The sequence below is a fragment of the Galeopterus variegatus genome, unplaced genomic scaffold, assembly GCF_000696425.1.
Source record: "Galeopterus variegatus unplaced genomic scaffold, G_variegatus-3.0.2 Scaffold1279, whole genome shotgun sequence".
Taxonomy (NCBI): domain Eukaryota; kingdom Metazoa; phylum Chordata; class Mammalia; order Dermoptera; family Cynocephalidae; genus Galeopterus; species Galeopterus variegatus.
The window spans coordinates 77,565-101,666 of record NW_007727390.1 but is presented as its reverse complement, the minus strand read 5'-3'; the positions used below and the strand labels follow the sequence as shown (position 1 = coordinate 101,666).

General features: G+C 37.9%; 2 protein-coding genes across 2 annotated transcripts in view; both read right to left on the bottom strand.

Moving 5' to 3' along the window:
- CCDC138 (coiled-coil domain containing 138) overlaps positions 1–10,953 on the bottom strand; it is a 114,624-nt gene extending 103,671 nt beyond the window's left edge. The window contains exons 1-4 of the mRNA XM_008576051.1: positions 10,857–10,953; positions 9,979–10,012; positions 8,487–8,607; positions 1,682–1,809 (exon numbers count right to left, since the gene is read on the bottom strand). Of these exons, the coding sequence (XP_008574273.1) occupies positions 1,682–1,809; positions 8,487–8,607; positions 9,979–10,012; positions 10,857–10,949 (376 nt within the window). The 5' untranslated portion in view covers positions 10,950–10,953. The remainder of the gene's footprint in view (positions 1–1,681; positions 1,810–8,486; positions 8,608–9,978; positions 10,013–10,856) is intronic.
- A 3,259-nt stretch (positions 10,954–14,212) lies between these two features.
- The window catches only part of RANBP2 (RAN binding protein 2), a 45,781-nt gene continuing 35,891 nt past the window's right edge, over positions 14,213–24,102 (bottom strand). Inside the window, exons 20-25 of the mRNA XM_008576049.1 lie at positions 21,564–21,768; positions 20,229–20,330; positions 16,556–16,701; positions 15,535–15,808; positions 15,068–15,402; positions 14,213–14,674 (exon numbers count right to left, since the gene is read on the bottom strand). Of these exons, the coding sequence (XP_008574271.1) occupies positions 14,369–14,674; positions 15,068–15,402; positions 15,535–15,808; positions 16,556–16,701; positions 20,229–20,330; positions 21,564–21,768 (1,368 nt within the window). The 3' untranslated portion in view covers positions 14,213–14,368. The remainder of the gene's footprint in view (positions 14,675–15,067; positions 15,403–15,534; positions 15,809–16,555; positions 16,702–20,228; positions 20,331–21,563; positions 21,769–24,102) is intronic.

Genomic DNA, 24,102 nt, shown 5'->3' with positions numbered 1-24,102 from the left:
TTTTTGTAACTTTTCTGTAAGTCTAAAATTATTTCAAAATAAATCATTTTAAAGTGTGTGAAAACACTCATGTATTAACTTCCTAGGCCAAGAAATGGGAAGTTACCTCAGAAACCCCTGATCACAATCCTTTCTCCTAACCATATTAACCACTAACCCAAATATGGTGTTGATCAATGCCTTGCTTTTCTTTTTAACTTCCACTACTTATGTTAAAAGTCCTTGTTTGCTTTGTCTGTTTTTAAACTTTATATAATGTCTGTAATTATGTAATTTCTATAACTTCCTTTAAATAGTAATCCATTCTTTGAAATCCACCCATGCTGTTGCCAGAATCATGGGTTCACAACTCTTTGCTGCTTTACAGTATTTTGTAAACATATGACAACATTCTCCTACAGATAGATATTAGAGCTGCTCTGGCTATGTAGATACTACAGAGACCTGTACATGGCTCCTGGTACACATGTTCAAGAGTTTCTCTAAGTATATAACTAGTAGCAAAATTGCTGGATCATAGGGTATAGGTGCAGGTTCAACTTTACTAGTTACACCAAATTGTTTTCCAAAATAGTTATATTAATTCACTATCCCAACAGCAGTGGACAAATGAGTTCCTCTTGCTTCATATCCTTCCCTACATTATATCATCAGAACTTATTTTCTGGTAATAACAGGAATATGAAATGCTCTCTTGCAGTGGTTGTAACTTCCATTAGCCTCCTGAGAGCCCTAGCTTTAAGAAGGGGGTCTCCCATTACACTTCCCATCTTGGACAAACCCTGGAGAAGCCAAAATAACAAATAATATGAATTTTTTAAAAGTTTTCTCTTCACTCAGTTGAGCGATGCTCTACAAGTGAAAGACACATCCAGTGCTCTGCTTGCCTCCCCAGTTTCCCAACTCTCCAGTCTGTGGCCTGAGCACTCCTTACTTTTTTGTCAACGTTCAAATACAGTGAACATTTTTTATACCGCATCCCACACTTTCAATTGTTTTCAGTGGGAAAATCAACCATGCAGTGGGAAACACAAGTCCAGGCTGAAATCTTTTTCATCTTCCTCACATGCTGAGATCAACGGGTCAAAATGGGATGAAGGAGAGGGGGAAAGAGGAAACAAATGTGTGTTGTGTGTAGACAATGTATTCCCACAAGAGACTGCACCAGTGCTATCAATGGGGCAACAGTGCTCTCCAAGTCTTACAGCCAAGAGAGCAAAAGGTGTCATTTCTGGTGCCTCTTTCTCTGAAATCCTGACAAAACTAAGAAATGCAGTGCTGCAACTAGTTTACTCCTGAGGAAACCACACCTTAAGTAATTTGGAGTAGTTTCTCAAAATATTAGAGTTAGTCAAATACTACCACAATCATTTACTCACTTTCTAACAAATACTGACATAAAAAAGAACTGAAGACATTATAAAAAGTACTCCGTTGATTATTATTTTGAGAAGGTTTTGAGAGTGTAGGAATATTACTGGGAAGTAACAAAGTTTACTTTACTCTTCTCCTTTAGTTTAATGACAAGCACAGTAACTATCTCATGGCTTACAAAAATTCAGAACACAGAAATATTCAAATGCCTGAGGATCAGTGTTAATACTTATGAGGTAAGCTTTATATGCTCTACTTGACAAAGTTACTATTTAAATGATTGTTCTAAAATGAATATTTCTTTTACCTTTTTCTATTTCTTTAAAAGATTGCTTGGTTATTTTGGAGGCATGAACTCTATGATCATCCTCAATTAATTCTTCTTCTGTTTCCCATTTCTTCGAATCATGAAAAGAATCCAGTTCATCATCTAGGCTTTAAAAAAAATTGTATCATAGCAATCTGGAAGTTTACTATAGCATTTTAAACATAAAACTGCCTTTTAAATATTAACAGCATAACAATTGGCAAAAATGTAAAAACTACATGCAAAAACTAAAACTGTAAAAAGTAACAATCATTGACCCTGACAACTCACTACAGGCATCTTTCAACCTCTTCTGCTTATCAAATATAAAACTACAAATACCTGTAGAATGCTCTACAGCTACCAAACACACTCTTTTAATCCCCAATAAGTTGGTGAGGTAGATATTACAGGTATTATTACCTATACTGTAGTTTTAGCCAAAAGAATTAATGTTTAACATGAGAATTCAATCCTGAAGAAGACAGGTAACATAACTAATAAAACGTGCAGCAGAACCAGAATCTCAGGTTCTCTCTCCAAAAAGATTATCTCAGAGTTGAAATTCCTACAGCAGTGCTGTTCAAAGGAATATAATGCAAGTCATACAGGTAATTTAAAATTTTCTGGTTTTTTTGCAACTGGCTGGTATGGGAAACTGAACCTTTGACCTTGGTGTTAGATGGCTGCACTCTAATCAACTGAGCTAACCAGCCATCCCAAAATGTTTCAGTGAACGAGTTTCAGCAGTTTAACTTTATAACAATTATAAATAAACATGTTAAGTTTTTCTGGACAATGCCAACATGTGGACTTTTTTGGGGGGCAGCTGACCTGTATGGGGATCTGAACCCTTGACCTTGGTGTTATAAGGGAGTGCTCTAACCAACTGAGCTAGCCAGGCAGCTAAAAATTTTTTGGCAGTACATTAAAAACATAAAAAGAGTAGGAATTTTAACATTATATTTTATTTAACCCTGTATATTTAAAAATTATCAGTTCAAAATATAATCAATATAAAAAATTATTAAGATATTTTACATTCTTTTACCCATGCTAACTCTTCAAAATCTAGTGCATATTTTACATATACAGCATATCTAAATTCAAACCAGTCCCATTTCAAGTACTCAGTAGCTACATTTGGCCTGTGGCTACTGTGCTAGACAGTACAGTTCTAGACTAAATCATTACTAGGGATTGCAATAAGACTGTCCAATGTGATGAAATTCTTCATAGTTCAAAACCTTCAAATTATAATCTGAAATTATGCTCAGATCATTTATAAGAACAAAAAACGTTAAAACTATCAATTAAACATAAGAAATTAATTTCCATAAATTAATAATTATTACCTTAATACAATTTTCACTCTTTATCCTATATTCAATCTAGATCATTATAAATCTTGAATCTAGATCAACTAGATTGTTTTGTGAGCGTCAAATGAAATAGTAATTAAAATAATGATAATAATAATTGCTAACATTTGAGTGCTTTACTATGTACACAGCATTGTTCAAAGTGCTTTACATGAGTTGCAGGATACAAAATCAATATACAGAAGTCAGTAGCATTTTTATATACTAGTATCTCACGAAGTAATCAAGAAAACAATTCCTTTTACAATAACTACGAAAAAAATAAGATACTTAGGAAAAACTTAACCAAGGAGGTGAAAGACCTCTACAATGAAAACTATAGAACTCTGAAGAAAGAAATTGAAGAGGATGCAATTAAATGAAAACATATCCCCTGTTCATGGATTGGAAGAACACTGTTAAAATGACAATTCTACCCAAAGCAATCTATGGTTTAATGCAATTCCTATCAAAATACCAATGGTATTCTTCATAGAAATAGAAAAAGCAATCCTAGGGCCGGCTTGGGAAGTGCAGCGGCGCTCCCGCCGAGGGTTCGGATCCCACATACAGAGGTGTTCCCGCTCACTGGCTGAGCGAGGTGCGGGAGCAATGCCGAGGGTTGCAATCCCGTTGGCGGTCCCCGGTCCAGTACGGGGGCAACACTGAGGGGTGCGATCCGTCGCTGGACACGGAAAAAGACAAAAGACAAAAAAAAAAAAAAAAAGCAATCCTGGGGCCGGCTGGGGAAGCGCGGCGGCGCTCCCGCCGCGGGGTCGGATCCCACATACAGAGGTGTTCCCGCTCACTGGCTGAGCGAGGTGCGGGAGCAATGCCGAGGGTTGCAATCCCGTTGGCGGTCCCCGGTCCAGTACGGGGGCAACACTGAGGGTTGCGATCCGTTGCTGGACACGGAAAAAGACAAAAGACAAAAAAAAAAAAAGAAAAAGCAATCCTAAAATGCATATGGAACCAAAAAAGGTCCTGATTAGCCAAAGCAATCCTGAGAAAAAATGAACAAAGCTGGAGGTTTCACACTACCTGACTTCATATTATACTACAAAGCTATAGTTACCAAAACTGCATGGTACTGGCATAAAAACAGCACAGAGACCAATGGAACAGACTAGAGAGCCCAGAAATAAATTCACATCCAACAACGGATGAATGGATTAAAAAAAAAGAAAAATGTGGTATATATACACAGTGGAATACTATTCAGCCATAAAAAAAAAGAATGAAATCCTGTCATTTGCGGCAATGTGGATGGACTTGGAGGACATTACATTAAGTGAAGTAAGCCAAGCATAGAAAAACAAATTCCAAATGACCTCACTCATTTCCAGAATCAAAAAAAAAAGTTGATATTATAGAGATAGATAATAGAACAGTGGTAACCAGAAACTGGGGAGGGAAGGGGAAAGAGGGAAAACAGGGAGAGGTTGGCCAATGGGTACAAAACTCTATTAGATAGGAGGAAAAAGTTCTGGTGTTCTATTGCAGTGGGGTGACTATGATTAACAGTATAAGTTGTGTATATTATTTAATAGCTATAGAGGCTTCTGAATGTTTTCGTCACAAGAAATGATAAATGCATGAGGTGACTGATACATTAAATACCCTAACCTGATCATTATACAACATCTATGTATATCAAAACAGCAGAGTGTACCCCATAAGTATGCATAATTATAATGGGTCAATTAAAAATTTTAGAAGTTCCGGTCAAGATGGCACAATAGATGATTCTCAGCATCACTCTCTCCCACAAATCCATTAATTTACAACTATAAAAATGTAACATCAGCCAAGCTGCGGCCACTGGAACTCAGGGGAAGAGGAGGAGAGACCTATGGAGTTCATGAAGGTGGGAGAAACCACGATGAGATCAAGAAAAAACTGCTTGGAACGTTTCAGGAAGCCGCTTTAAGGCTTGAGCTGCTGAGTGCATGGAGCAGGAGCCGGCAGAAGCCACAGCTGTGCCCTTCAGAAGGAGTAACTTGGAGGTGGCAGGCAAGAAGAGAGCCTTGGTGACCCCCGGGACAGCAAGACCACTAACAGGGCTCCCATAGACCCACGCAGGAGCAAGGAGCCAGTACAGCCATAAAAGGGAGCCAGTCAGAGGCTGATGAGTGAGGGCAAGGGACTGGCACAGGGCACATCGCATGGGAAGTGTTTGGAGCATGGGTGGTAGGGGAGATGGGCCCACCTGGAGAACACTGGGACACAGCAAGGACAGCTGATCCACCCTCCAATCAGCACAGGACCACTCAGAGGAGACTGGTTTGGGAATGCAGAATTGCACGGAGTGCAGTTCGATGAAAAAACTCAGGCTGGGCCGGCCCGGTGGCGCACTGGAGAGTGCGCTGCTTGGGAGCGCAGCGGCGCTCCTGCCGAGGGTTCGGATCCCATGTGGAGACCGGTTCCTGCTCACTGGCTGAGCGCAGTGCGGGCGCAACACTGAGGGTTGCGATCCCGTTGCCGGTCCCCGGTACGGGCGCGACACTGAGGGTTGCGATCCCGTTACCAGTCAGTAAAAAAGACAAAAAGGAAAAAAAAAAAACAGGCTCAGATAAGAGTTTCTACACAACCCAGGTGCATCAGGTCTTTGGAGAGCCAGAAGTACCTATAAAGTCAACCATTAAACCCTGAGCTGCACAAAGAGCCTTCCCTAGGGAAACAGCAGCAAAGCAGCAATTTAGCTCAACCACACAGCTCAAGTACTGGTTCCCACAGGAAGTTCCCCATTTAAGAAGTAAGCAAAGGACAACAAAATTAATTCTGGCCCAGGCACACCACCAGTGCCTCGGGGCCAGCCCAGGGATCCAAGGCATGAAGACGGGGACCCGACCCTCTTCCCACAACCAGGCACACTGTGCCAGCGCTGGGGTCTGCCTGGTGATCTGAGTTATGAAGCCGGGGACCAGACTCCCCTCCCACAACCAGGCACACCATGTCAGCACCTCGGGGCCCACCCGGGGACCCAAGGCACGGAGAAGGGGATCGGACCTCCCCTCCCACAACCAGGGCCACCATGCCAGCACCTCGGGGCCCACCCAGGGAACCAAGGCATGGAGAAGGGGACCGCACACCCCCTCCCACAACCAAGCACACCATTCCAGGGCCTCAGAGCCTGCCTGGTGACCCAAGGTACGGAGCCGGGGGCTGGACCTCCCTCCCACAACAATGCACACCATGCCAGCACCTTGGGGCTCCCCCAGGGACCCAAGTCATGGAGAAGTGGACCGAAACCCTCTTCCACAACCAGGCACACCACACCAGTGCCTCAGGGCCAGCCCGTAGAAATGAGGCATGAAGTGGACCATACCCCACTCCCACAACCAGGCACACCATGCCAGCACCTCGGGGCCCATCCGGGAACCTGAGGCATGGAGCCAGGGAGTGGACACCCCTCTCACAACCAGGCACAACACGCCAGTGCCTCGGGGCTCGCCTGGTGACCCGAGGCATGAAGCTGAGGACCTGACCCCCTCCAACAATGAGGCACACCGCGCCAGCACCTCAGGTCCCGCCTATGGACCAGAGTCATGGAGAAGTGGACCAAACCCCTCTCTGATAACCAGGCACACTGCACCAGTGCCTCAGAACCCACCTGAGGACTCGAGGCACGGAGAAGGGGACGAGACCCCCCTCCCACAATGAGGCACACCGTGCCAGTGCCTTGGGGCCCACCCAGGGACCCGAAGCACAGAGAAGGGAACCAGACCCCCTTTCCACAACCAGGCCCACTGCAGGAGCGTCTTGGGGCCTGCCTGGGAACCCTAGGCATGGAGAAGGGGACTGGACCCCCCTCCCAGAACCAGGCACACCAAGCCAGCACCTTGGGGCCCACCGAGGGATCCGAGGTATGGAGTCAGGGACTGGATCCCCCTCCCAGAACCAGGCACACTACACCAGTGCCTTGGGGCCCACCTGGGGACCTGAGGTACGGAGTTGGGGACTGGACCTCCCTCCCACAACATGGCACACTGCGCCAGCACCCTGGGGCCTGCCCGGGGACCCTAGGCATGGATCTGGGGACCAGACACTCCCCAGAACCAGGCACACTGCCAGCACCATGGAGCATGCCAAAAACATCACCTCCATGTGGGTGGCCCACTACAGCCACCACCATAACCATGGCTGCCACGAAAGCGGCTAGATGCCACAACCACCACACAGATGGTCTGCCAGCCACTGTGGTGCACTGACACAAGGAGAGTCACCAGCAGAGATAAAGAAAAGAAGAGGATGACTCCCTCCACAAAGCCCATTTCAGAATGACTGAAGAAGCATCTGCTCTGTGATAATATTGGGGGACCTGATGACACCTTTCAGCATTGGACAGATCCTCTAGGCAACAAATCAATAGAGTAACCATTACTCTTTCAGAAGGAGAGAAGAAATCTAGGGTAATTAGAGGGCGGAGGGGGGAGGGGGAGAGAGTGGACAAGCGGCATAAAGAATAATTATGATTTGTAACAATATATACGCTAGTAATATTGATTTAATCAACATATCTCAATGTTGAACTACCAAAATATGTATAATCAATTTTGATTCAATAAAATTTTTAAAAAAAAATTTTTTTAAATAGTATATAAAAACTTTGCACGTAAAAAAAGTGCTTTACATGAACTCATTTAAGTAGAGAAAGAGGCAACTGTATTAAAAAATTCAAGCTCCCAAATATCAATTACATTAATAATATACAGACATTTTAGGCACTTTTGTCTTTCTCTCCACAATTACCTCAACATTTCATTTTGTATATGCATACATCTTTGTGGTTTTACAATATTTCAAGATGTTTACTCCTTCTTGATACCCATGGCATTTCCATCTGCCAAATATTTCTGGCATTAAATAATATTCAATTTAAAACTTTATTTCACCTCAGCTTCTGTTTTTATACTGTTTTTACCCTTAGTCAATATTATCTCTCCTACAGAACTGCAACCCCTTTCAGCTCAGCACTATATCATACATATATCTGTAGTTACCATCTTCCCAGACTCTCTCTCAAGTACCTAAAATACAGAGCTTACCATACTACCAAACAAACAATAAATACCAAGTTAAATGTCACTCCCTAACAAACCTGTACTGCAGATTTTTTTATAGTTCCTTTTTCTTTTAAAAGAAAAAAGCAGGACCTTCATTTGGGCCCTGGATGAATAGCCACAAAAATAATTTTTCATCTTTTATGTTATGTAAATAATTTAACTTTCCTTTATGCCACTAAAAATAATATTAGGTCTATGCTTTTATCACAGAGATTCTGAGTAAAAACTAATAAATGAGATTCTTCAACTATTAAGCAAGCTCTAGACCACTTGTACCTCCTATGGGGAAAAGCAAACATAAACAATCTGCCCTTTTCCCTTTTTCAGTTTCTTGAGATACTGAAGGGTTAGGGACAGTAAGGACTCTGGGCACTATACCAATTCACAGTTAAGTGCTTGAATGAACCACAAAAAGGTGTTGGACAATGCTTGCTTTCTTCAGAATAAAATCTTAATGATGAACCAATTTTATCTCCAGATGAGTAAACATCCAAATCATCTGCCAACAAAGAAGAAAACACCAGAGATTACATGCTGAGATTAGACACTAAATATCTCATTCTAAGTTCCTAAAGGTAAGACAGCAAAATTACTGAATAATTTCTTACCTGTATGCCTCCCTAATGCAAATTTACAGAAAACATAGCACTTTACTGATTACAAAATGCTTTTCCATCCATTACTTTATTTGATCCTAGCAACAAACCCTGTGAAGCAAGCAGAATAGGTGCCTTCAACCCTATTCTATAGTTTAGGAATCTAAGGACCAGTAAATTTCTGTAAATTTTCCAAAGTAACACAGCTAGCAGGTGTGTTACTTGCAACTTCAAAATCCAGATTATAATCCAGAATTCAGCCTTCTTTCCACCTAATCATGATACCTTGTTGGTCCCCAAACATCTGTTTAATAAAACTGTTAACCTATATCCAAATTCTGTGAATAAAGGGAAAAGAAGAACTTCCCTAACAAGAAATTTAGAAATACTTTTAAACGTATGAACCCTTCTCTAACAGTCATTTTTAACCCCTCAGAAACTTAATGAGCTACACCTTTTAGGCATACTTTGGAAGACTGGAAATTTTAGAGCAAATTTCAAACTAAAATACAATTTTAAATTAAAATTTTTTTAAGATAATGGACTCAGTAATATCTGGAATTTTTTGATTTTCCCACACTGAAGGATTGTTTCACAAGAATGTTTTCCAGATCAACTCACTTTAATGATCCAATTAGCTGGTGTAACCCACCAAGGAAAACATCAATAAATGATTTACATTTCACAAAGATTCAAAATGAAATAAGCTTGCAGAAAAATAAAATTGCCTAATAGACCATCTGATGAACTTTTAAAGATACTAACTACAATTTCTGCTGCAATTCTCCCAAAGCTTAATGATTATACTTACTAGTAAAGACATTATCTAATAAGTATTAACAAATTAATAGTTGGTTAATATATAGTAATATCAACCTACCCAATCCCACAGTATAGTTATCTTTTTCAAGTACAATTATTTGATAAATTCCTTTTCTGGTGTAACAATTACTATCCTAATAACTTAGAAAAGTTTATGCTTGAAAAACAGCAATTAGTTTTCTATACCCATTGTAGTCTAATTTTTAACATCTTAAAAGGCAGAAATACTGTAACTAGAAATACCAAAATAATTCATTAAATTTGTTTTTTAATAACACCTTACACATTTATCCCTAAAATCATGATTGCTATTGGTTTATTACTAGACTAAAAAGGTTAATGAAACAAGATATCTGGCAGTAGCCGTAAGTCTAAACAGTTTTATTTTTTATCTTTTATCTCAAAATAAGTTTGTTAGAACACCAAATATACAAAATACTCTATTGCCTTACCTGGGGAGGTAAGCGATCTTCTGTTAGATTTAACCTGATCAAAATATGAAAAATCATATTTTTAAAAAACCACTTATTTAATTTGTATACTAAGAGCCCACTGTCTCAAAATACTTCTCCACAAATTATATACTAATTACAAAAGTAAAATTACAAAGGTTAGGGTGAAGAAATCTGGTAGACACCCCCTTAACCAAATGATCAAAGTTAACATCACCAGTAATGGGACAAACCAACATCATGTACCTCTCGATTCATCAGAGCAAGCCACATATCGCTCATTTGGCATTCCTGCCAAAAACGCCTAACCGGAATCTAACCATGAATCTAATCCTCGGACAAACCCAAACTGAGGAGTATTCTAACAAATAACTGTCTTACACTTTTCAAAAAACCACTGTTACGAAAAAGAAAGGCTGGGAACCTGTTCCAGATTAAAGGCAACAAGAGACAATATCACTGTGGTTAGAGAAGTGAGTAACCTTATCCTTAGGAAGAACACACTGAAGTATTTATACTTAGGGGCAAGGGCGTGACGCCTGCGAATTACCCTCAAACTGTTCAGAGGAAACGTCTGCGTGGGGACGAAAGGGGGAGAGAGCGGTCCGGCAGGTGTTAACCACCTGTGGCCCCAAGCGAAGGCACAGGAGCGCTCCCTACTACTCTGGCAAGTTTGAATTTCTTTCAAACAAGACGACTCAAAACAGGCATTGCGTGGCTATTCTGAATTCATTCCTGTCCTAAGGCACCGCCTCCGCCTCACGTCCGAAACGCTCAGCGGCTCCGGGAAAGGTGGTCTTGTGGGAAGGGGACGCCGCCACGGCCCGGACCCCCGCCCCGATGCCCCGACGTCCCGACGCCCGGGGCGGCGGCCTCACCTGGCCCAGGCAGCTGCCCCCGAGTCCGTAGCGACTTTTCAGACGCTCCACTACCAAATCCTGGCCCGGCGGCTTAACGAGCCGCGGCTCCATACCGCGCCTCCACCTCGGCTGTCTCCCCGGAAACGGCGTCGAAACCCGCGGGACGGCGCGCGGGGGCGGGGTCGCGCAGCGCAGGTGCGTCAGGACGCAGGCCGGCCCCGCCCCTCGGGGTGCGCGCGGCGACGGCGGGCGGTGCCTAAAGGCCCAGCGGTGCTGCGGCCGGGCCTACTCGAGCGTCCTCGCGTTGGATTTTTTTTTGTGCTGGAAGATTTAATAGTGATGAGTGGCGCTGTATCTCCCCTTGCGAGTAGCGTCCTGCCCGTCGGCTCCCCACATCTTCCGAAGACCCCAGGTGCTCGGAACCAGCCCGCTGGAACACACCTCACGTTCCATGCGCGTTTGCACTTAGCTAGCTATGCTTGTCTTTACATCCCAGGCGGCCTCTGCTAGCTGTCCTGTAAAAGGAAGTCACGAATGTATCGGAATGCTTCCCCTGCCTGTGTTCCACGTGTGCTATAACGGTACTAAAAAGTATTAGAATATAAGCTTCCCTGAAAGCATGTATTTTGTTTTTAATGGTTTTTTTTGTTGTTGTTGTTGGTTATGAATATTTATGGATACAAAGCTGATCGTCACCACCCGTGCCCAAGATGTGATGGCCAGATCAATACTGGCAGCATGCCAATTACCGCAAATTGCGATTATACCCCATGTCCCCCACTCAATCCCCGACCTCCCTCCGCCTCCCCCATTTTGTATCCCTAAGTATCCTCTCTCCCTCTTCAAGTCCAATGCACCACTGTGTACTTTGTTCTTTAAACATCTTTCCCCAGTGCCAACAACAGTGCATAGTACTCATTATTTATTGGAATGGTATATCGACCTGAAAACCAGTACTAAACTGAGTGAGGGGGACAACTGCACAACCACTTAATTTCTCTTGTTCATAGTTACACTAGTGTAACCTTTACTTTTGTAAACTGATTATCAACTGCACGTCTGGAATAAAAACTCCTAAATTCTCTGAATCATTTTTTTAAATTCCTCAAATGCCCAAATCATATACAAATGATACCTTAGCAAAGTAGTTATTATCTTAAAATTATTTAAACCGGTACTGTTTTGCCATAAAGTATTACTTAAAATATACAAGTAATTACTTTATTCTATCTTTAAGCATATTTTACTGAGACAATATAAAATTCAGCTAGTTTTTAAAAAACAAAAATACTTATCGTGGGCTTAAACCACATCAGTGATTAAATAACAGAAAAGTCCTTTCCTGAAATTTGACACAAAGACTTTCTTATAAAGCCACTTTTAAGCAACTTTGGAATACTAATACCGGAAAAAACAGTTTACATGTTATTTTGTCAAATTTTTGGTCAAAGTTTTTATAGCTTTTTAATTTGTAACTCTAATCCTTTAGGATTGCATAGAAATCTGTAAAAAGTCTCTTAAAAAGCATTTCAATTTACTTAAAATTTATTCTAAAATCAAAACAAAGTCATCAACCATCTCAGCTGAAAAGTTACAACACATTTTACATCAATTTATATTATACAGATTTCCAAAGAAGCCAATTCTAAATAAAAGAGTGCATATATGTAGTCTGTTCTCTTTTAAGTTTCAAGTAGTTCCACTGACATATTTGGGGAAGGTTTGTTTCAGACATCTGGCTTTGTGTCCAGGTTGATTTAGTGATGGTGTCCCATCACTCATTACTCACAGAAACCACACATGATATACTCCCTCCCCTCATTTGACTGGTGATTGTACAGCTATTTATTACAGGATATGCTATTTCCATGTCCCTATATTACAGGGAATAAACCAAACTGTCTCACCTCACTAAGCAAAATGAGATAACTTTACTGGGAAGAACACCGAAGGATGGAAGACACTTATTGTTCATGATTGGAATATACAAAATTTTGTGCTATAACTGGATTTTTCAGCGGCTGGCTGGTACGGGGATCGAACCCTTGGCCTTGATAACCCTTGATGGTGTTATCAACACTGTGCTCCCAAGAGTGAACTAACCGGCCAGCCCTCTAACTGGATTCTTTATAGTTCTATACTGAGTAATAAGATAAGAACATCCCCTTTCTTGAGCAGTTTGCCTAACTTTTGACACAAGCCATTTCCAAATACATTTTCAGTGTATATCAAACTTGAGAAGTCACTTCCTTGAGAGGTATGCAAACCCCGTGGCAATTTGAGTTCATTGACCTCTAACTGTCATCCTTACTTTACTTGTCTAGCACTGTAATAAACAGACAACTAGATGCACAAGTTTAATAAAATGTTTAAATATCATGGCTGTTATCAATTGTCACTTTATTTCTGCTACAAAATTCACCAGAAAAAGGTACTGCAACAGTCTAGTATAAAGCAAATCTTTAACCAAAGAACATGGTATAGACCTTTTGAAAATATTCATATTTTATCACAATAACTGCAAGGAAAAATTCAATTTCTATCATCAGAACCAAGGTGCAGTTTCTGAGGTAGTAGAGACAGATGACAGAAGATTTTTTAAAAATCTAAGGATATAGTAAACGTGTTTAAAATGTAAAAATTAATTTAATACCTTTGAAAGGGCAAAGGAAGCTACTTTTTTTAAGAAAAGAAGGTACTCAAAAAAGTTAACTTGTAACTATACAGATGGTGTAAAGATTATAGAAGAGCACTTTGGTTAAATCTCTACCTTCTGTGGCTCTACCCATTCATAAATGAATCTCTATGCAAAAACGAGCACACCAATAGTTAAGATTACCAAATATATTTCAAATCTAAAATAGGATTATCCAAGTTGTGGTCCCTTTATCCAGATGGTAAATATATCCATTCAGGAAGTCCAAATATCTTAGAAGAAATCAAAATTAAATTGCATATATCATATTCCTTCAATAGTTTGTGAAGGTCTATTGCTTTTAACATGATTAGTATCATTCCATTTTAATACAGATATGTCAGGAGTACATAAACACAAGTACACCTGAAATACACCAGTGTTTAAACTTTTATTTCACACCATGCAAGGTCAATTATAACACATTAAAAAGTGAGAACAGCTATAAGCTGCAATTTTACATTTATACATCAGAAATGTCCGTTTTCAAAAGCTGAACATAATCATCATATTTAAACTTTTATTTCACACCATGCAAGGTCAATTATAACACATTACAAAGTGAGAACAGCTATAAGCTGCAATTTTACATTTATACATCAGAAATGTCCGTTTTCAAAAGCTGAACATAATCATCATATTTAAACTTTTATTTCACACCATGCAAGGTCAATTATAACACATTACAAAGTGAGAACAGCTATAAGCTGCAATTTTACATTTATACATCAGAAATGTCCGTTTTCAAAAGCTGAACATAATCATCATATTGTCTATAACTAAGCTTCAATTCAACCACTTATACAGATAAAATTTACTACAAAAAACAATGATTTTATGTCTGTCCACATTCTATGATACTAATTCTTCGACTAACAGACCCTTTAGGAGAACCAAATGATTCAATCTTTTTCACAGTATCCATGCCATCCTTAACATAACCGAATACTACATGCTTAAAGTCCAAATGTTCTGCTTTTTTCAGTGTTATAAAAAATTGAGAATTATTGGTATCCCGGCCTCGATTGGCCATGGATAGTAAGCCAGGACCAGTATGTTTCACATCAAAATTTTCATCTTCAAATTTATCTCCATAAATGGACTTTCCTCCTGTTCCATCATGTTTGGTGATATCTCCCCCCTGAAAAAGATTTCAATTAATAGGAATGCTGAGTAAAACATTTAAATACACACAGAACTCATCACTACAGGATAAATCCCAAACACCCAGCCTCCTTAAGAATGCAGTTTGAAAAGTAAGAAATAACATATTTCTGGAAAGAAGATAAAAAATAAAAAGGTCTTTCCCCCATCCTCAGTTTCTATCAGGTTTCAAGTATTAAAATTCAAATCATTTTAGGTTGAAACCGTTTCTGGCAGGGGTAGGGAGTGGAGTTGTAATGTCAACTAATGTGAGGAAAAGCTAGAGAAACATCAAGAAAACTACAGGATGAGGTCTAGGAGAAATGTTCAAATTTTCCAAGATAGTGTGGAATCTTGTAGATTTCAATTGTAATATATAGTTAATACCTACTTGGCAAACAAAATCTGGAATCACTCTGTGAAAAATGGAGTTCTTGAAACCAAAGCCTTTCTCTCCAGTACACAGTGCTCTGAAGTTCTCAGCAGTCTGAGGAACGATGTTTGAAAATAATTCCATGGTTATACGCCCTAGAGGTTCACCATCCGCGCAAACATCAAAAAACACCACAGGATTGGTCTCCTTTGATAATTCTGCTGTCAATGACACCTGTCCTTTCTGTAGTTTCAACAAATTCTGTTGACATTCTTCAAATTTTTTCTTAAAACAATCAGCCATTTCTTTAGTTTTAAATCTCACTGCAAGCTGTTCCACTTTTGCTTCTCCATCTATTTGGGGGGAGGGGGGTAGGAGAAACCTTAGTATTAAAATAACCACTGTAAACTGTTTTACATGTTTTTATGGATTTTAATTAAGAAAGTCCAAAAAAAGAAAAGTGGCATTTAAATGTAGAAACTCACCAGCATAATCTGAGGCAGTCCAAACTAAAGCATTATTTGAAACATTCAACGGTTTTAACTCCATTGTTTTGGTAATAACATGGTTTGCACACACTTTAAAGACCTGGTCTCTTCTCATTAGGATCCGATAATAGTTCTTCATTGTATGCCAGAGAATCTTTATATCTCCAATACCACGTTCCTTCCACTGACTGACATCTCGATCCCATCTATAAAGTTTGGCTCTCTCTTTAAACAAAATTTCTTCATCTTCTTCTCCAGATTTTACTTCTACCTACGACAGTAGATGAAATTATCTATAAGCTGCAGCTTATAATAAATTCTATAACAAATTCCAAATATCAAAATTCTTAAAGATATTTTCTTTGTGGTGACATTAACAGAATTTGTAGTACCATAACTAGTAATACCCATATCTGATTTGCTTGAGGCAACAAAGACCTGATTGGTCATCAATTATTTTTCCTTTATATAATATTCATTATCCTTATGGAAATGCAATGCCTTTCTTTATAGGACAGAAGAGGTGTCAAAAAGTGCTTGTTCTTGAAGAGAAATATTAACTGACTGACATTGAAAAACAACAAAATAACTTTCTTAAAACAACATTCTTGTCCAAAAAATACAAAGATTACTTTTTATTAAAAGGACTTTGGCAAGTATGACATATTAGGTATATTTTGTCCCCATAATTATGTTATGAAAACAAACATAATATTCTAACAACATATAAAAAAATTATTTCTTCTCAATGATTGCATATAGAATTTACCAAGCAGCATTTATACAAAAACTTCAAAGAGACAATTTATACTTAAAGGTTGGATGTCTCATAAAGTTTCCATTTCAAATTATAAATGTTCTAAAAGAAATGCAGACAACAATACCCCTAAAAATCAAGCCAGGATAAGTTTTAAACTTAAATCAAAAATACACGATGCTGATAACACCAAGGTCAAGGTCCACTCAACCCCCTCCAAAAATAGGTTATTAGTAAAGTTTTTATTCCTTATATATTTACCTCTGGTAATGATACTATTGGTTCAAAATGGATATCTTCATTATGAACTACTTCTTCATCACTACCATCGTCATCTTCACCAACTTTACTGGCTGACTGTGTTCCAAACACAGTTGCTCCAGTATTTGCCCACTGGAAATTCTTATCTGGTGAATAAATGAAGATATTCAAATAGTGGCATCTACTCTTATAAGTTTTTTTTAATCCCCCTCCTTCAATTACTTTATCAATACATCTACTTTCCAACAATGTGATATACACATCTATTAAAAATGTTTAAAATTATATTATTCTGGCAAGTTCAACTCATGTAGCAAGCACACAGTACATTTAGTACTGTTTATGCTTCTAGATACAAAGATAAGATGTCACTGCTTCAGGTAAACTTCATAATACTAAACTACACAAGAACTTCCAGTAACGAAGTAGGTTCTTAAAAGTTCATACCTTAAAACTTTGAAAACTTAGCTCAGCTTTCAAAGGTAGTTTATTTCATAAAACTTTTCATGACATGAGAAAAATAACTTCTGAACCAAAAACTATCTTCAAATTTATTTTATTTTTTTTTAATGACTGGCCCTTACTGGGATCTGAACCCTTGACCTTGGTACTACAAGGTCAAGCTCTAACCAACTGAGCTATCTGGCCAGCCCCAAAAACTATCATGCTACTTCCAAACTAGCGACAGTAGTCTAAGCACATGTTTATAACTTCTGTACTGAAGGAGCTATTGTTGGAGCTTAGATTACTTGGCCATAGAAGCTCGCTGACTCCAACTGCCCTCAAGGAATACTAGACTGTTATGAGTGAAAAGGCTTCCCACTTCCGTTCAGGGGAACAAAGATGATCTCTTTCTCACAACTAGAAGACAGTGAAAACCACCTCAATTTAGATGACTCAGCCTAATATGTTCCCCGTATCTTAGAGGAAAGAAGCACCTCAACTTTCATTACTTGCTGATGAATCACTGCCTTACAGAACCCTACACCTGCTCCTAAAAACTCATAAAAAGCAAAAATGTCACAGATCACATAATAGGTAACTCAGCACCTTGAAGGAAGGACACAATTAATAAAATAGCAATTCCTTCTAAGGCAGAGGGAAAATATCAAAATAAGTGAGAAGACAAAAATTCTTAAGGACACACAAGAAGATATTGCAAAGGAATGACCAGAAACAAGAAAATCACAACCTCAAGTTGTATGAGGGTTTCCTGAGAATAGTTACCACTGATCTGGATGAGACACAGGTTTGGGGCTCAAAAATAACTGTTCAGGAACCCCCAAGCAGAAATTTAACTAAAAAATAACCCCAAGGGATATGTGGTAGAGAAATTCAAAATTCTTCTCTACCCTAGGTGAACATTAGAATGACAGTAAGGGCAATTGTAAAACACCAATGTCTGGGTCCCACACCCACAGATGCCAATATAACTATCAGACCATCCTTTTTAAAAAGCTCCCAGGTAAAATCACTTTCCTAAAGGGACCGGAAGAGAGAATCTATAAAGTAAAAATATGACAGCTCTAGATAAGAATACTTAGGAAGCTTCTGCTGTGTGTGCACATTTAGTAAAAACATTAAAAAGTCTGAAGGAAATATTACAAAATGGCAATCTGTGTCAAAGCTGGGCAGTAGCTAAACAAGTGTTCTTTATTATTCTGTTAGTTTCCATATGAAACACTACACAACAAATACAGAATAATCAAAAGATCTGTGTGAATAGGACTTTCAGAAAAATATGAATACAAAAACCAAAAAACCAAAAGAAAACAAAAGAACAAAAAAGAAAAATGAGGGGCCGGCCCGGTGGCGCACTGCTACAGTGCACCGCTTGGGAGTGCAGCAGCGCTCCCGCCGAGGGTTCAGATCCCACATACAGACCGGTTCCTGCTCACTGGCTGAGCGAGGTGCGGGTGCAACACTGAGGGCTGCGATCCCGTTGCCGGTCCCGGTCCAGTACGGGCGTGACACTGAGGGTTGCGATCCGTTGCCGGACACGAAAAAAGACAAAAAAGGAAAAAAAAAAGAAAAATGAACAGACGAAGAAAAAGCAACCACCATGTAAATAGTATGAAAGAAAAGGAGTGGGCAATGAGAAGGAACTCCTCCTGAGCTTTAAGCAAAACAAAAAGTTTAAGAACAAAAAGGTCCATGCAACACCAGGAACAGATTTTTTTAAAAAGATACCCACATTCTGATGAAATTTATGAACTCTTAAAAAAAATTAAGCCCTTCAAGTTCTTAATCACAGAGGAAAACAAGACTGAAACTCTAAATTATCTGGAAATTTATATGAAAGTGTAAAGATTTCCTATGAAACCAATGCGATACAAACAGAAACTGTTTGCAGGGGACTTATAGTTTCAAACAGTGTTTTTCACAAGCGCAATCTAATTTAAATAAAGTAAGTATTCAACATAGAAAAATAAAGTAAGACAAAACTGACGCTAAATAAAAAATACAAACAAAAGGAGAATTGATAAAACCAAAAGCTGCTTCTATGAAAAGACAAGCACACAAATTCCTATTAAACCTGGGAAGAAAATAAAAAATACAGTTTATAAAAGAGCCTGGTGAATAATCTCACTAAAAATGACAAGTGGTGGTAAGCACTGAATGTCAGTGGGTAAGGCTGTAAGGCATGGCTGCCTCCTGATGGTTGAGTCTTGTGTATTTCACACTTTGGGGTACTATACTGATACAGTTCGTTAAAAAGGTAACACTGAGTGACAAGCAGTTTAACATCAATTTTTATTAGCCTTTTTTTTTTGTGGGTAATTGTACCCACTGTACTGCTGTATTTCCTGATATATTATCCTTTGATTTCGGGCTATTTAATAAATTTAAACTAAACAAAAAACATCAATGAAGCCATGAATTCAAACACAACATCATATCTGAAGGAAATTTCTAAAAGCTTTAAATGTCTCCATAGGTGGCAGGAGCTGTGAAAAAAAGGGTAAATATGTGGGAGAGAAGAACAGTATTCTGGATTGCATTAATCACTGAAGCATATTGTATTTTCAATAAAATTTATTCCACAAATCAAACATCTTGTACAAGAACAACTTGGGTTGTGCAATAACCACAGATATTAAAGACATTACAAGAATGACAAAATATAATGAATAGCCTTATGCCAATAAACTTGAAACAATCAAGGATATGGATTATTTTCTAGAAATGTTACCAAAATGGATTAAAAATAGAAACAACACTGGAAAAGATGGGAAAATGCACTTAGGACAGTAAATTAGCACAGCCCTAATACTGAAATCCAAAGATAGTATAAAAATAGAAAAGTATATGATTACCTCCTTAAAAAAATATAGATTCACAATCTTGAAATATTAATAAATCAAATCTAAAAGTATAGTTCAAAGAAGAATGTTACTGAAGTCAGGGTCATTCCAAAACTAAAATATGGTAGTACGTTTCAACGTGGTAACGACTATCAGCATGACTTACACTAAATTAAGAAAAAATTCTGATGGTTATATTAATGTCAAAAAAAAATGCAGAAGCCTCATTATTAAAACAATAAGCAAATGGGGGGCTAGGGGTTGAAAGAAACTTCCAATTTAGTTACAACACTGTAACAAAGAACTAGTTCTTTCAGCTGTGCTTGATTCTATAATGTGATCATTAAAATCTCTCCTCTTGATCTTACCTTTAGAACCAAAAGCAAAATCCCCAGAATTACTGGAAGCCAAGTCTGCAAATGACAGCCCTGTGCTATTTCCAAATCCAAATGAAACTGCTTTGCTTTCCACTGGCAAAATGAAAAGAACAATTTACTATTTCACTTAATATATATTGAACATCAAAGATTTACCCAGGACCCAGAGAGAATAAGACCTTCTATTCTATACTACAGGAGAGAGGGGTTAGCATTTATAATATGGTAAGTTACAAAATACATCTAATTTTGAGTTTCTTTAGTATTAAGTTTACAGGTACTAATCCCAATGAAAATAATACTATACCAAAAGCATGCCAAAAATTTTTAAAATGAGATAGAAGTATTTATGCTAAACCAGATATAAAACTATATAGTTTCTGCTTTACAGAGTCTTCTATATTTTAAAACAAGTATCCAGTCAAAGTCAGTTTTTTAGGAAACATCTGTGTAATAACTTGTGTTCCCTATTGTAAGTAAATTCATAAATACCCAATGTCTCATTTATAGTTAGTCATCAGGAGTTACAGAGTCTTGTCAATTCTGCTAATGTGTAGCTGCATGATCTCTGAAAGCTCTACAGCCTTACTTTCCTTTATCAGAAAACATATACTGTTTTAGGTGTGAAGTTACTGTCTTCTTCTAGCATATTAAGACTCTAAAATGATTATATGTGATATTGGTGACATTTAGGACTACTTCTGAAAAAAAATTAGTTAATGTAGATAATGTACGCATATAAAGCAATACAATTTAAAGAGACACTTCCCTATCTAAAAAAAAAAAAAAAAATTGAAATGGAAAAACAAGGGAGAAAGCAACACCAAATATTAATTACTCTAACAGAGTACTTAATTTAGCAAGCTGGTAGGAAAAAAAAAGAAACATTTAAGTAGTACAATAAAAATTTTTAGCTCCTATTGTAGTATTTCTACAATTACTTCACATATAATTAGAACACTTTGAATATGGTTGAGTGATAATATAATTCAAACAATATTCAAATGAAAACACTATCACAAAGAAAATTACCATGTAAGCAAATTATTGTCTTTTATGCAGAAGCAGATAGGCCAATACTTTATACTCCCTAATAACCACACTCTAACAATGAAAATACATGTTTATTATCTTCGTTGGCAAGGCAGTATGATTTTATTATTACTACTAATAATTACTAAATATTACTAAAGGGGCATAAGCGCCTTTACACATCTCAAAATTTGTTTTCAAGGGACTTTTAGTATCCACCTTTAAAAGTCAATCTTCTCAAACATACCAATGTACCTTATGTAATGCATGATATAAAAACATATCTAGTTTTACCTTGGCTTGTAGAATCTGCATCAGTTTCCTTTCTAGTAGACAAATCTACAGGTTTGTCCTCAGTTCCAGATGAAATAGGTGGTGAACAAACAGATTTGGCAATAGAATCAGGTTCTTCAGATTTACAGAAAAAAGGTATGGTCACTTCAGTCCCACCTGAATACACACTGGTGGCTGTGCTAGTTATTTCCTCCCTCTGGGATTTCTAAAAGGGGAAGTAACAAAATACTATGTCATTAAATACTGATTTACAAAAAGGATCATATAACCTATTTCAAAAGAAATTGAAGAATTGGTATTCTGGACAACATGCAGTTAAGCAAACTTGATCCTATCTCTTCCAAAATCTAAAACTAGACACCTAGCCTGAAACCTATGGAGCAACTGTAAGAAGCCTCTGAAAGGTGAATAAAAGGAGGAAGACTATGGATCTCAGGACCAGAGGGGTAATCTGATGGTGAGATCCATCTGGGGTTTGTTCTGCCTCCCCTATATCACAGCCTGGGTGCTACAGCAGCCAAAAAAACTGGAACTGCCAATGGCACAGATGGAAAAAAGCCCAAGAAAAGCCAGATCTCTTTGGCCACAGGGGAGGTGATGAAATGACCCATGTGTTGGAACTAGCCAAAAAATAGTTTGGAACTATCACAACACTGTTCCAAGGAGTAAGGACAAATACTCTTAAAACAAATGAAAAGATAGAAGTTCTCAGAAAAAAACAGAAGGGATAAAAAAAGAACCAAATGGAAATTTTACTTAAAAAAAAAAAAAGGCAAATATTTTATAGTCTACTTCTTCCAACATCAGCAGCATACACATTCTTCACAAGTTCACATGAGACATTTACCAAGAAAGACCACCTCTGGGCCATAAAATGCATCCTCAACAAATTTAAAAGAACAGAAATCATTTAAAGTATACTGTCAGACCATAATGGAATTACACTTCAAGTCATTAACAGAAATATTAGTTGGGAAAATCCCAAAATAAAAACAGAAGGGAAAAAAAAAAAACCAAATGGAAATTTTACTAAAAAAAAAAAAAGGCAAATATTTTATAGTCTACTTCTTCCAACATCAGCAGCATACACATTCTTCACAAGTTCACATGAGACATTTACCAAGAAAGACCACCTCTGGGCCATAAAATGCATCCTCAACAAATTTAAAAGAACAGAAATCATTTAAAGTATACTGTCAGACCATAATGGAATTACACTTCAAGTCATTAACAGAAATATTAGTTGGGAAAATCCCAAAATATTTGGATATCAAACAACAAACTTCTAAATAATAACGTGTCAAAAAGAAGTCTCAAGAGAAATTAAAAATACTTTGAACTAAATAAAAATAAAAATAGAACTTACCAAAATTCATGGGATGCAGCACAAATTTGATAACTTAGATAAAATGCATCAATTCCTTGAAATCTACCAAAACTCACACAAGAAGAAATAGATAACCTCAATAGGCCTCTATTTTAAAAATTGAATTAACAATTAATACCCTTCCAAAAAGAATCAGGCCCAGATGGCTTCACTGGTGAATACCATCAACTATTTAAGAGAGAAAGAAATACCAATTTCTACAATGTCTTCCAGAAAACAGAAGCAGAGAGAATACTTCCCAACTCATCCTATGAGGCCTGCATTACACTAATACCAAAACCAGATAAAAATATTACAACAAAGGAGAAATACAGACTAGTTTCTCTCATGAGTACAGATGTAAACATCCTCAATAAAATATTAACAAATCAAATCCAACAATATATAAAAAAGAATTATACACCACAACCAAGTGGGATTTATTCCAGGATGTATGGCTAGTTCAACACGTGAAAAGCAATTACAGTAATTAATCACATCAAATGGCTAAAGAAGAAATATCATAAGATCTTATCAACTGTTGCAGAAAAATCATTTAACAACATCCAACAGCCATTCATGATAAAACTCTTAGTAAACTTGGAATACAGGAGAACTACTTCAACGTGATAAGGAACAGTTACAAAATTCTAGAGCTAACATCATACTTAATAGTGAGAAACTCGCTGGCAGGTTAGCTCAGCTAGTTAGAGCGTTCTGTTGTAACACCAATGCCAAGGGTTCAGATCCCTATACCAGCCAGCCACCAAAGGAAAAAAAAAAAAGTGAGAAACTAGCTTTCTTGCTAGATCAAGAGCAAGGCAAGGGATGTCCTTCCCATCACTTTTATTCAACATCATGTTATACTTGTAATCCTAACTAATGAAATAAAGACAAGAAAAGGAAATAAAAAGTATAAAGATTGGAAGAAAAAAATAAAACTGTCTTTGTTCACTGATGATATGATTGTCTATGTAAAAAGCCCCAAAGAACAAACTCCTGGAACTAATAAACAATTATAACAAGATGGCAGGATACCAAGTGAATATACGTAATTCCTATTTATATACCAGCAACAAATAGGACTTTGAAATTAAAACCACAATGCAATTTACATTAGCGCCAAAAAGCAAAAAAAACGAAAACAAAACCCATACATATAAACATAACAAA